The sequence below is a fragment of the Chenopodium quinoa genome, unplaced genomic scaffold (genome assembly GCF_001683475.1).
Source record: "Chenopodium quinoa cultivar QQ74 unplaced genomic scaffold, ASM168347v1, whole genome shotgun sequence".
NCBI classification, from domain to species: domain Eukaryota; kingdom Viridiplantae; phylum Streptophyta; class Magnoliopsida; order Caryophyllales; family Amaranthaceae; genus Chenopodium; species Chenopodium quinoa.
Genome location: NW_018745170.1, coordinates 2,142,838 through 2,158,046, shown reverse-complemented (window position 1 = coordinate 2,158,046; position 15,209 = coordinate 2,142,838). Strand labels below are relative to the sequence as shown.

Genomic DNA, 15,209 nt, shown 5'->3' with positions numbered 1-15,209 from the left:
CTGTTAGCATAGTTATTTTTGCTATCTTCTTCCTTATTTGTATTGGGCTCAAGGTTAGTCTATAATTTCGTCAAATAACCTCAAACAAAATCAAAGGTAAAAAGAGAATTCAAGCATCTTAATCCCTTGATTTGTTAATGTATGTCCAACAAAGCTAAATTCATGTGTATGATGTATGTTTTCCCATTACAGAAAACAATTTGAGGCATACATGGATCAAAGAGCCACCTTTGTATGAGTAAAATAAGTTCACATTTAGTAATTACAAATTACAATAGCCATTGTATGAATAATATAAGCCAACAATAACTCGTTTTATATACAACTGCCATTAAGTAAAAGAAGTTAACATACAGAAAATAAAACAGCCATTGTATGAGTAAAAGAAATTATAATTTGAGTATAAATATCTACAACAGCTTAAATATTGGTATTTGGACAGCAAGAAGTTGCATATCCATTTTTGAAGACATCACTTGATGCTGTGACTCTCTTTGGAACCACAACCTCACAAGTTGAGGAGCTCCTAGGAAGATTGTACAAGGACTTATAGAAATGAGATTCCTTCAACACATTAGAACGCATTCTATGTTCGACCTTGAAACGAATTGTTGTGCAAAGCTTTTCCAAAACCATTGCATTACGTAGAATGTACTCTAGCAACTTAAGGTCATCGTCAATCCCCTTAAGTCCCTCTATTCGTACAGTCTTAAGCTTACTAACCAAACAATCTGGTACAGAATATGGTGCATACCAATCCCTCTGTTCTGTTGGAACATCATAATCTTCCGAACATAAGCTCACCTCAAGATGCTCTAACTTTGGAAAATTATGTAAACAACGCATCAAATCCTTGAAACAATTTGCTTTAAGACGCACTAGATTATTAAAGATTGGCATATCCACCCCAAGACGGGTAAATATATTGGTACGTTTTCCTACCATTAGCTCAAGGTTGTCAACACTAGACATTCTTTCCAAAAACTCGAACATCCCATTAACATACAGATCCTCTTCATCTTGTAACTCAAAATCATTAGACTCGACTATTGAATTCCCCTTCAAGTCAATACAAGCACTAGCTAATGCAGTTGGATATTGGACAAAGGAATAAAACGAATAACAATCACTAACCCTAATGTTTGCCAATTTCGGCGCATCAATAAAAATCCGACTCCGTTTCAGATGACACCACGAATTCATACATATATCCAATGACTTCAAATTCGGCGAAAACACATTCACCAAAGAATGTGGATTCTGGGGTTGTGGCAAAGAAATCAAGTCAAAACTCAATTGCACATCTTCCAACAATGGACAAAACTCAAACATATTACGCAACATGATCGGAACATCGAGAAGATAGCATAAACTAAGCTTCTTCAAATTAGGAAGCCGAATTTCAATATTCTCAGGCAATTCAATCTTAAGCATACCAATCAATTTCAAACTTACCAGAGATTGCGAGTCAAACAAACAAGCAGCAGGAACCCTAAAGAAACTCCTGAATCCTGCATTGAACACAATTTGTTCAACTTTTCGGCGAAAAATTGTTCGAAAGCATTGTTCAGCAGCATCAGGTTGATCTAAGTTAGATTCCGATGGAAATACCAGGTGAAATCCATAAAGTTTTGGGGCGATCATCTGTTGTAAGATGTTGTTGACGATTAAGAGGATGTTTGATGAAGTTTGTTCGGAGAGATCGAAGTCGAATTGGAAGCAGGTGACGGTGGTCCAGAGGTGGCGCCAACGGTGGGATAAGACGGAGGTGGTGGCGGCGGAATTGGTTGGGAGATGAGAGAGTATGTCGGTGAGAATGGAGTCTGGAAGTGAGCTTAATCGATCTTGTTCTTCGTTGTTTAGCCTCCGGCGAAGGCGTCTGCCATTGTTGCTGGTTGTGGGATCAATCTCATGGAGTTTCATTTGTGAAGAAAAGAATTTTGCAAGTGTGACCTCTATTAACACCGAAATTTGTTAATATTTAGGCGTTAAATATACTTAAAATATTATCTTGTAAAATATGTGATAGCTATCTTGTTTATTACTTTACGACACTCTATATAAAGAGGCTCAAATGGAACAAGTCACAAAGACCCCATCTCCCTACTACCAAATATTGTACATATATAGTATGGATGAAGCCGACAAGGCCTCGTACTACTCAAAAGATCTACGAGAGTTGTAACCCACAAATATATTATTGTTTCCGTATATTTTTCTACCTCTTTATTTTTATATTGCAGGTTTAAATTTTTATGGTTTACAACTTCAATTTCTGGTCATATATTCTTACTGGTTCAAAACCCGTGCTATTCACGGTTTTACAATACAATACTTCATCCGTTCCTTTTTACTTGACTCGTTTTGACTTTTACACTATTCACCACCCATCCTTTGACCATCTTTTGTGAATAATATATAAGGAAAAACATATTCATGTGAGATCTTTTTTAATTCGTCTCAATAGTACTATCATAATACTCCCTCCGTTTTTAAATACTTGCTCCATTTCTCCATGCGCGGAGTTTTAGGAGAAATTGGAGAAAGTGATAAAATATGAAGGTAGTGGGGTAGGTGGAAGAATAAAAAATTGTAAAAATCAAAAGTACTTGAGAGAATTGGAGGAGAGAGCATATGAAATTAATAAAATACTTCGTATGATTTATGTTGGGTCCACTAGTTGAGAGAAATGAATTAAATATTATTAAAGCTTTCCAAATAAGGAAATGGAACAAGTATTGAAAAGGAAAGTGGAGCAAGTATTTAAAATGGGAGGGAGTATATAACTTTTATAATTTTTATTAGTGGAGAATTAAAGTTATTGATCGTTAAAGTTTTGCATTGGCAAGCGTGATAAAAGAAACAAGTCAAGTAAAAAAAGCACAGAGGAAGTAGTATTTTATTATTCGTTTATTAAAAATCGTACAAAACAGAAAGTAAACATAAAAAGAGAATAAAAAAAAAGCGCAATAAACATTGTGATACTTTTTTATTACAAGTAATGTGAGATGGAAGGAGTAATAACATTTTAGTATTCGTAATATGAAAGCTTACCTTTATTCTCAACTAAAAAGTATTCACTATTCATGTTATTCTTGACGATAACAAAAAAAAATGATAATATCCTTAGTAGTATTTTATAGTTTAGTATAACGTAACCTTTTTTTTTTTCAATGCTTTACCACTACAATTTTTAATTTTATAATAATTATTATTGTTGTGCATTATTCCCTTCCCTAAATATAAGGCAAAAACTTAACAAACTTCTTTCAATTAGCGGGAATTTTTTTTATGAGGTGATAACACGTGTATTTTAGGAATAATTACGGGGGTTACTTTAGTATATAAGTATAGATTCTAATATTAGGGAATTTAAAATAAATTCATCAACTTAATTACTTGATTTCCCTAAAAATTGCTTAATTGTAAATTAATTTCCTATTGCGTTAGTTTAAAAACTTATGCCCATAATATTGTCCACGTATGATAAGGTTTGTTTTTGTTTTTGATTTTTTTTTTTTTTTTAGGTTCAGCAAAGAATCGCTAACGGTGATAGTGGTTCTATACTTATAAAACCTTTAAAGTCGTTAGCGGTTTTTATATTAGGTTCTTGTATTAGGAAACCTCACTGGTTAAAACCTAATACATGAATCGCTAACGACGTTAGCAGTTTTATAATAAGTATAGAACCACTATCACCGTTAGCGATTCTTTGCCGAACCTAAATAAAAAAAAAATACAAAGCTTCTACCAATCCTACGTGGACAATATTGTGGGAATAAGTTTTCAAATTGACGCAAATAGGGAATTAATTTACAATTAAGGAATTTTTAGGGAATTCGTTCAAATTAAAACTAGTGTGTGGCCCGAGCGATGTCCCGGATTGCAAGTTTGTACCAGTTTAGTTTGCTAATCATGTTCGACTTTTTTTTCTTAGTCTCTTGAAAATCATTTTTTAATTTCTTAACTTGAAAAAAGATTTATATTGAGAACTATATTCAATATATGATATGTTAAGATTTAAAGATATTCAACAACTATTGACTATTTAATAGAAAAATAAAATTATTGTTTTTCATCAAATTGGAAAATAATACATATTTTTTCAAATTTCAAAATTTAAATTGTCAAATCGTCTTATAATCATTACATAATGACAATAAAACACTAATTATAGTATTATACCAGCAGCGAATGCCAAATTAAACCCCCCTCCCCCCCAAAAAAAATATACCAACAGCGAGCTCCTGGTTTTATAAAGCCAGCACCCTCCTCCTTGCTCTCTTAGGCGGGTCGCCGGCGATCGGTGAAGGCGGCTTCTCCTCTCGATTGCCGGCGATCTCTTTTCTGCCCGGCACCACCAAATCGCGAGGACCCTTATCGCTGTTTGACAAAGCAACCTTCGTCCCCGTACGCCATAGCTCGAGAAAGCACCTTGCTAGTAAGGGTGTTCCGGACAACGACTGTCCTGCTTGCCTCTGCATCCTCCTGCCGCCTACCACTAAGGTAGTTCGCGGTTGTCCATTTCTAGCCCTTTCGCTGGTGGTGGTTTTTCCTTTTCTGGATTTCTTGAGGTTTTCTTGTTCTACTACTTTCCTAGTTTTCTTTAATCCAAAAAAAAAAAAAAAAACCTTTAAGAAAGATTTCTTCCTCCTACTTTAGTGCTTTTGCCTCCTTTTGTGGTTTTTATTAAAGTCTTGTCTTTGGTATATTATGAATTGTCGACCTTTACTTAACGCCCTTATGGTTACTCACTTGAATGACGACTATGATGAAAGTATTGTGAACTTTGCTACAAATAACTTCCCTCGAAATATATTTAATCAAGCCAAGAGTTTGAAGGACGAGGGTTACTTGTACTATAAATGTGGTGAGTTTATTTGTGCTTGGGCTAAGTATGATAAAGGGTTGAAATTTTTGTGCTTTGGTTTACCAAGGAATGAGGAGGATTGTGATTTGCTATGGAGTCTTGCTATTGCTTTGGAATTGAATCTCGCAGCTTGTGCCTTAAAGGTTCATGATTATGAACAATCTAAGGAACTTTGCCCCTTGGTCATCGAGTTTGATAGTAGCAATGCTAAACCTCTTTACAGAAGGGCTTTAGCAGAAATCAAGCTTAATTAACTGAAAGAGGCTTATGAGGACCTTGGCAAGGCATCCAGGTCAGAGCCTAATAATCAGGATATCCTTCGTGAACTGGAGAAAGTGAAGGACCTAAGTTGTGAGGCAAGCAAGACCTTTGGTAAGAGGGGTGCTGAAAATTCTACCATGACTCAGTATAACTACAACAAAAAGGGGAAAATCAGTGAGTCAACTATTAGCCTAGTGCAAGGCCTAACTTCTCGAAGCAATGACCAGAGGAGTAATGTTACTAGCCTGTCTCCTACATGCCATGATAGTGAGATGGAGGTAGAGAGCTCCATCCTTACCCACAATGAGATGCTCCTTTGGAAAATAAAGAAGTTGGTTCAACCTACCCCTTAAACGATCAGGAATCAAGACAAGGCATGGAACCTGGAAAAATCCATTGCTTCTCTAATGGAATGAAAAGAAACAAGTCCCTTAAGATCTCCTCCTTAACCTATATGAATCTCAAGCAAGGGAGGATTTTGAGTTTCTTCAATCAATCTGCTGATTCGTGGATGACTATAGGAATAAGGAAAAGACTACTCAAGATAGGCATTCAGAAATTTACAAGGATATGGATTCCAGAGGCCCAAATTCCTTGTCCATGCCTATTAAGAAGATGAGTTCGAGTAGGAGGAGACTTGACAAAAAGTCCAAAAAGAAAAGGTCATGCCCCCTCTTGGTCCAAAAGTGGTCAACCCTGTTGTGGCGTCTGAAAAACCCTACACTACTGTTATTGAGAAGTTAGATGAGTCTATGTCTTCAAAATTAATTGATAACAACAATGAAGGTTCAATCATTGAGAATAATGGGAGTGAAGATCCAGCGAGAGACTATCCTACCGCTGACCTTGTTGAAGTGGAATATGTTGGATCCAATGAAGATGACCCCATGACTTTGAACTCGACCAGGAGCATTTCATCCCAACATCCACTACCTTTAAGTTTTCTACCACGACGAGGAAGCATGGTAGGTCGTACATGTCAAGGAAGAAGAACAAGAAAGGTAATCGTTATTCCAGGTATTGTTTTTGCAGGTCCGAGAAGCGAAAAGGAACAAACTCTGATCATCTTATGGCTAGCGTATACGGCGGAACGTGTCAATCCCCATTTGTATCCCATAGCAAGTCATGAATGTTGTACCCCCATTCCCTATTATGGTTCTTGTGTTAGTATGGTTAAGAGAGCTAAACCCTCTCCTTGTTTTATTTGTAGTCTTGAGTCAGTTGGGAGCTAGTCTCCTTTTTTTTTTTATCCTACTAGATGGAAGCCTGTGCGATGCACGGTTTTTTCATCTAAGATTTTTAATTATTTGATTTATTGTATTTAATAATTTCAAATAGAATTACAAAAGTTTAATATTTTTTTTACTATAATTTATAATGAATTTATTAAATATAAATAAATTGTAAATATGATATTTTTTCCGTTATATAAAATAATCGTTAATGTGAAATGATAAATTTTTAATAATTTAAATCCAAAATCATTATTCATTGTTTTACCATGTCTTTTATTTCGATAGAATCACCAACCTACTACATCAATGGATAAATTAAACCGTGTTGCGAATAAAATCAAATCTATGCATTGGAATTTTTTCATCATCTCCAAAAATAACCAAAGCCATCCATATATTAAGTACACAACATCTAATTGTATGCCATTACATAAACAAATAATCGTTAAGTATGCTAAATAAATACAATATAACTAATAATTACAAATATAAATTTAAACATAAGATTTTAAAAATTACTCGGATATTGATGACCTTACTAACACAAAATTCGCTTGATGGGGTTTTGTATTGATACGAAATTTTATTTGTGTCATATGATGTGTTAGATCTGCATGTAAAAAAAACATTTAGTAAATAAAACATAAACCTATAATAGTTGAGTATCCCAAATTAATACAATGTAAGTAATAATTAGAAATACTAATTTAAACATAGGATTTTAAAAATTAAGCTAAAAATTAACACAAAATTACTAACACAAAATTCGATGATGGGGTTATTAACGAACAATTTGTATTTCTTATCGTAAATACTATCAAAATTTATTTTATAATGATAGGTATCAAACTTTATTATAAGCGTTTATCATTTAAATATTTTTTAGTATATTTTTTTTTGATTTCTTATACTCGTAGTATTGGATTAATAAATTTATCTTTTCCTATATTTTTACTTTATTTTTTCATTAAAATAATTTAATTCGTGGATTATAATCTACGTGACATTAAAATTTTAGATATATCAAATCTAATTCGTTACTTTTATCTAGGTAGCGACATAATATTTTAATTCAAAAATAAAATACAAACCTTTCTTCTTATTGGTCGAAATAAGTATATTTCTTACGTGGCGCTCCGAATGCTCTCCAAAAATGCCTACTTTATTTATATAAAATACTAGATTATAAAATTAAACATTAAATCTTCAAGTTTATGAATATGTTTAACTTTGTTTAACAAAACATTTTAGACATGAGATGTGTTATTACTCATTAGAGTAGGTGTTGAAGTTAGAGTATAATACCCATCATGGATTTAAACATTAATGCCAACAATTTATTATTTTTATTTACTGTAATGAATAGTAATTGTATTTTTTTTTTTTTTTTTATTTTTTTGTTGCCCAAGTTTTATGGTGATATAACTTATGTTAATTTATTTCTATTCTTATAATTATTATATATGTCATGCATACACAAATACATTGGTAAATTAAGCCTAGAAAATGAGCATTTATGGACAAAAATTATTACCGGTGCTGATTAGTAATGTACCTTCGATATAATTCTAATTGCCTCGTTTTTTTTTTTTTTTTTTTTTTTTTTTGACGGGACCTCGTTTTCTTCTTAAGATCGAGATTTTATCTCTTTGCATTATCTCTTGAATATCTCTATTAAAAAAAAAAAAAAAAAACTCTCTAAATACCATTGTTGTCTCACATACACCCACCCACCTATTTTTCCTACAATTTTTTGATTAAGGTCTCATAAAAAAAAAAAAAAAATAGTTACTGTAAAATGAGTTAAAATTAATGTACTATCCCTAGTATTTCTCCTTATGTACTGATGGATGCTCTTTTGATTAATGAGTAATTTGCTCGCTTCCCCTCATATATATATATATATATATATATATATGTTAAAATTACCCTAAAAATTACACTTTTATATTACAAAACTTACCATTTTCTTAACTTATATTTTACCCTTAAAAAGCCTTTATAATGTACTATATTAGATTAATCATAAGTCTTAACAATATGTATCAATAAGAAATTATACATTTAAATACAATTAAACTCATTACATACTTAAAGTTAAAGACATTAAAGTTACCATAAAAATTGTTAAAGTTACCTCAAATTAACCGTCTCACCGTATAATATGGTAATCTAGAAAAATAAGTACAGACAATTGTCTAGATCAAAATAGAAAAATCTTGTAGAAAAAATTAGAGTACGTAGATAAGATTAAATGTAATTAGAATATTGGAGTAATGAACCGACACTAAAAACACATGTTAGGTGTATCTATATGTAGTAAGATTTAGTGTGAAAAAGTATTCCACTTAGAGCTCTTACAAATAATGTAGTATGAAAAAGTATTCCACCAAAGTTTGGATAAGTTAAGAGCTCCTACAAATTAGAGGAGTAAATCAATGTACTTTGTATTTAACTTTACTGTTGTATATACTTGGAAAAAAACACAGGAACAAAAAAAAAAAAAAAAAAATTTAAGATTTTCAATTTTGTATTCTAAAGTGTAGATAAAAATCACTCTAAACAACTATTAGGTTGAACATCCCCAAAAGTTGAACCCTCACAATTACTACAGAAAGAAGAAGCTTGCTTGTTCTTGTAAGTCAAATTTATATTCTTCAACTTTATGCCCGAACAACGATGTTTTGGGCTACAATCAAATTTCACAGCAATCGATGTTGCTGATGATCCATGGATATCGTCATATGTCACGTCACTTATTCTTACCCCAGAAACCTATTCACAAAAATAAGAAAAATCGTTAATTTTTTTTTTTAAAAAAAAAATTGAAATAAGATCTCGAATTTAAAAATATAGTTTATATACCTCTCCAGGACAATTCTTATGATTGGGGCAATATTTTTGGTCAATAATAATTGGATTTCGAGCATTCTCCATCGTAAGATGTTGAAAGACAACATTACTAACTAATCCATCACTTGGTCTCCCCCATGACTTAATTCTCACTCCATTCTCCGTATTAGTGAAGGTCGACGTTTGTACAGTGACATTGTGCACTTTTGCCTCGTGAAAAGTTTTTCCTAAACTCCCAATACTTATGCCATGACCGGGACCACATGTAATATCTTGAATCCACAAATTTTTAGTTCCCGGGCCAATTGAGATACAATCATCTCCCGTAGCAATGTTCGAACTCGATATTGTAACATCAGTTGACGATTGTACATGAATACCATCGGTGTTAGGACTATGACCCGAGGCGGAAATCGTAACTCCGTTCACTTTTACGTTTCGACAATCATCAATAACAATATGGTACAATTGACTATCTAATGAGGTTATACCATTTATTTCAATGTTTTGGGAATTTAGAAAACCTAAACTCTGCAATTTTAAAAAAATTGTTACTTATTTTAATATAAAAAAATCAATAATATATTATATGGATTAATAAAAATTATTAATTTAATATTTTTAAGCATCAATAACTATATATTAAAAACAAAACTAAGAATTACATTAACACAATAAAATATAATAAGTTAATAACATTAACACAATAAAATACTATAGGATTATATATCGGAATAACAACCACAAATCCTAATGCTAGAAGGTTAAAGATTAAATAAAACTAATTAAATAGATTAATATATTATTCTTTTAAAATTTTAAAACTAACTTTTTAATTTAAATACATGCGTCACACAATAACTTTACGACTGAGATCAAATAACATAACAAAAAATAGGTACTAGTTAAACTATATATTAGAGCATTACTTTTATCATACTAGCATATCCAAGTTTACACAGAGAAAATAAATAACTTACTTCCACACCACGAGGACATGCTCCATTTCCAGATCGTTTACAATTCCATAACTCAGCTCCTGCAGCGTCAAACACTCCACCAGAAAGAGTAACACCATCGACATGCTCAAATAACACCCATGTTTTTGAGTTTTGAAGCACCCGAAAATCACTAGGGGCTTTAAGGGTTCCGTTGATAACAAAATTAATCTTACTACTTTGACATCCCTTTCCAGAAAACTTGAGGGATTTTCTAACAAAGAATTCTCCTTCCGGCATATGAATTGTCGACTCGCCCGATGAGTTACAAGCTGTACTCCAAGCCGCCTCCAACGCCTTAGAAGAGTCCGAATTTGAATTGGCTTTTGCTCCAAGGGTTACTACATCATAATAGTTGTAAGTTGCGCTAACAATATTTAGGTTGACGATCACTAAAATTATTGACAATGTTACAATTATGATCTTCATAATTTTTATTATGTAACAAAAAGCGACTGTATAATTATTAAGAAAAGGAATACGTAAAATTTTGGTGCGACTGTAGAGAAAAAATATGTGAAATTTTGGTGAAAGAATCTTTAATTTATAGATGTTGGATATGATATACTAGTTCCAAAAGCATACAAACACAATTTTTTTTTGAAAATTATGGATAATATTGTTTTTAGTTAAGATGATTTGATAAATTTTCATAAGATTCTAATCATATGTCATTTTTTTTATCTTTTTAAATATTTTACTATTGAAATTTACTGTGTACATTATAGATTGATAAGATAAAAAATAAAAAATTTAAACTTATTTATCTCTAGAGCTACGATTACAAGTGATGAATCTGATGATTATATTTTTAATTTTAATCAATTCAAAAAAAAAATAAAAAAATATGTGTGCAAATATTGGAGTTTTGCCGTATGACACAATTTTTTTTTTTGTGGAAACTGTATGACACAATTTAGACCATAAATAAATTCAATATTCTTTTCTAGGTTACTAGATTTTAAAAATTTTGTGCTTTTGCGTGCGTTGATACTAATTTAATCTACCAATGTTATTTAGGAAATATATATTTTAATAATTTCAATTATGGGCGATTTACCTCTAATAATCTCCAATAATCCCAACTATGACATGTGTTGCCTCCAATAGTTCCAACCAGTAAAAAAAAAGGAAAGTTCTCATTGGTAGCCTCAGCTTGTACTTTTGCATATTTCTATTGGTAGCCACTTCGTATATGAATTATCTTTGGTAGCCTTAAAATTTTATTCTAAAAATAAATATAATTTGAAATTTATACGTAGCATGTTTGGGTTTTATTTTAAAAAATAATAATGATAATAATACGTAGCATATTAATTAGTTTGTTGCACACTTCTTTAATAAATTTGACATTTTTTTAGTTATTTATGGAAACTTAGTTCTAAGTATCAAAATCAAAGATGTAAATTTTTATTTTACACGCAAACACGGTAGCAGCTACATTGGAAAGTCTTGAATAATTCTTTATTTATCTCAAGTATTAAAACTAGGTCATCACTCAAATAGAGATTTAGGAGAATTGACAAGTAACAAGGCAGAGAAGTAAGAGGGATTTGATAAACCTATTCAACTCTGCACTGCTGCATTGAGGAAGACCGGTTGAGTTCACTTCCAGATGATATCCTCACCCTTATACTCTCTCGTCTGCAAATCAATTCAGCCTTATGTGACTTTGCAGACGCATGTTTCCGAGAAGTTTGTAGCCGAAAAGTGGAGCAGATCATTGTTGAAGAGGATCGCCGTAATTATGAGGATTACATTTACGACTATTTTAATGCAATATGTGTAATTTTTAATTTTCATGCATTTTTAAATCATTTAATTTCATGTAGTTCCATTATAATTGATTTTTTGCTTGATCTATTTTGCCATATATTAATTTTCAACTATGACATTTAAATTGGATTAGAAATTTGTAACACCAATGTGAATATTAATCACAAGTCCCAAAAGGTGAAAGATTAAAAGTTCAGGTCCAAATGGTGAAAAGTAAAAAAGTTTAGTCCCTAATTGTTACCAAAACTCAAGTAAATAGGGAAGGAGGAGATAGTTATAGTGTGCTTGTAATTTTTTTTTTATAGTGATAGTGAGGTATGACTGTATGAGGTGACAAAAAAAAAAAAACTTAGGTTAACAATAATTTTTCATATATTTGTTTTTTTTTATAGAGAATATCAGTAAAATATTTTCCTTCTAGTTTTAGGATATAATTGTATGAGAATATCTTTATGATATCTACAAATATTATCTATTTATATCCATAATTATAATTAACTAGATGGAAGCCCGTGCGATGCACGATTTTTTCATCTAAGATTTTTAATTATTTGATTTATTGTATTTAATAATTTCAGACAAAATTACAAAAGTTTAATATACTTTTTTTTACTATAATTTATAATGAATCTATTAAATATAAATAAATTGTAAATATGATAATTTTTCCCTTATATAAAATCTTTAATGTGAAACGATAAATTTTTGATAATTTAAATCCTAAATCATTATTCACTAGATGGGAAGCCCGTGCGATGCACGGTTTTTTATACATAAATCTCATGAAAAAGATTTTTTACTTAATTTAACCCTATAATTGTTTTATTATTTTGCTTGTTAGAAAACGGATAATTTGTTTTATTTTTATGCAACTTATAATGCAACCTTAATTTACTAATATTAGTTATATGAAAAATATAATTATGATAGATATTAGAATAAAATCATATTCCTGTTCGTATTTTTTTAACCTATGATTCGTTTGTATAACGAAAACACGTTGTTCCACTATACATATATAGTTATAGAATTACTATTTTTCTTTCACAAACAATAACTTAGATCACCATTATTCTTTTACTCTGTATCAACTTTATACAATGAAAAATTAATAGAGTAAACCCAAACCTATATGGTTAAAATAAAGACGGTGGGAGTAATAGTAAAAGATATGACTTTATAAATTTTTAAATAGTTAAATGAAATATATATATACTACCAAGAGTGTTGCATTACTAAAATTAATCTAATTGAATAAAATTAAATCTTTATAATGAAATTTCATTATCATATGTCTTAATAATAGAGTTATATGTATACACTACTACAACGATTTTTACAATAATAATATAGATATTCTACCAGAAACTATAATACACAAAAAATAAAAATTATCAAAGACATCTCTTACAGTCTTTAATTTTTTTTCCCTACTATTGTAACATTATAGTTGACTTAGGGTCTGTTCTGATTTACTGAACTGAGCTGAGGTGAACTGAACTGATTGAAGCTGAAGTTAACTGAATATTTTATGAGAGAAGGAAATTAGGAATTGAACTGAACTGAACTGAAAATAAGCTGAAGAGAACAGATCCTTACTTTTCCAATAATTTCTTTCAATTGGCGCATGGACATAATCCCTTCAAATACAGAATTAATATTAAGTTACAATTAAGTTGTTTAACAAAATTTAATACGATAAGTTACATAATTAGATTAGGTAAAATAAAACAAAACATACATCTTATAAAATAATGAATAACAATCAATTTATTTTGTTTACCATCAGAAAGCCTTGATATACTTACATTATTTCCAATATTTTTTGTTAATCAACGAATTAGACTTGAAAAAAATTCACACCATGAAAAATTGTAGATAAATAATATTCACATGTTTGTGTTTTTTGTTATTATATATATATATTGTCTATTTACAATTGAAAAAAAATCAAAATTATATTTTTAAGAGGATGTATACAAATCTTTAATATCATCCTATCTTATATATTTGTGGAGTAACAAATAAATCTCTTATAAAAATTTTATCTAATCATGAAATAGGTTACTAGATAAGATAAAATTTGAACATTATTGTTTTTTTTTTTTTTTTTTTTTTTTTTTTTTTTTGAAGAATATTGATAAAGACTGAACGTTATTGTTATTTATTTTTTTTTGAAGAATATTGATTTTTTTGAAAAAAATTGAAGAATATTAGTTAATTATTAATAATTTATATTTTTTTAAATTTTTTTTAAATAAAAAATTGATTGAACGTTTTCTTAAAACAAAATGAACATATATTTTCCTTTTCAAATATTTAATTTTAAAGTTTTTGTATATAATAATTGTATAATTTATAGTTTTTTTTTTTAATTTAAATCCTAATATCAAAAGATCATCTTTTAAAAAAGATAATTTTAGTTTTAAAATAATTTAAATAGTAAATCATTATTCGTTATTTTTACCTACGTGGCAAAAATTTTAAATTTCATTCGTCACTTTGCTTATGTGGCGAGTGAATTTTTTAATTCTAAAATAAAATACAAATCTAACTTTTAATTGGTTGAAATAATATCGTGCGATGCATGAATTGTCATACATATATCTCAAAAAAAGATATTTTCCTATATACTCTAATTTTTTATTTTTTATTATTTATTTATTTTTTTTATAATTATTTGATTTATTTTACAATTTAATATTTAAGACAAAAAAAAAACAAATAATAATTTAATTAAAATGATATTGCCAATAAAAAAAGTAATTTTTTTTAATGTAATTTATAATGCCACTTAATTTATTGTTGTTTGGTATTTTATTCGTTGTTTTTGGTTATATGACAATAATATGATATCTTTAAAAAAAATGTAAAATATGATATTTCATTGATTACATATTAGGATAAAATCTTTAATGTGAAAAAGATAATAATTTTTTATTTTTAAAATAATTTAAATCCTAAATCATTATTCGTAGAACAAAATCAAAAATAAATATAAAATTATAATAATAAATTTTGAAAAAAATTGTAGAATAAATTTGACTTTAATTGATGGAACGTAATCACCTTGTAATTAAAAATAAAAAATTAAGTTAATTTTATGACTTAATTAAGCTACCTAAATCACAAAAAATTTGTTTTAATCATAAAATTAATTGATAAAAACTAAAAGGTTCATTAAAAGATTTAATAAATGTAAACGATTTATAAAGA

At 29.4% G+C, this 15,209-nt stretch overlaps 2 protein-coding genes across 2 annotated transcripts; both read right to left on the bottom strand.

The window, feature by feature from the left end:
• Positions 1–151: 151 nt before the first annotated feature.
• LOC110710355 (F-box/FBD/LRR-repeat protein At2g26030-like) lies at positions 152–2,006 on the bottom strand. The gene has a single exon (XM_021888643.1). The coding sequence runs from the start codon at positions 1,921–1,923 to the stop codon at positions 421–423; it is 1,503 nt and encodes a 500-aa protein (XP_021744335.1). The 5' UTR covers positions 1,924–2,006; the 3' UTR covers positions 152–420.
• A 6,466-nt stretch (positions 2,007–8,472) lies between these two features.
• On the bottom strand, positions 8,473–10,646 carry LOC110710240 (polygalacturonase-like). Its single transcript, XM_021888513.1, has 3 exons — positions 10,200–10,646; positions 9,232–9,750; positions 8,473–9,141 (listed from the first exon to the last, which is right to left on the bottom strand). The coding sequence occupies exons 1-3, from the start codon at positions 10,644–10,646 to the stop codon at positions 8,920–8,922; spliced, it is 1,188 nt and encodes a 395-aa protein (XP_021744205.1). The 3' UTR covers positions 8,473–8,919.
• Between the last annotated feature and the right edge of the window lie 4,563 nt (positions 10,647–15,209).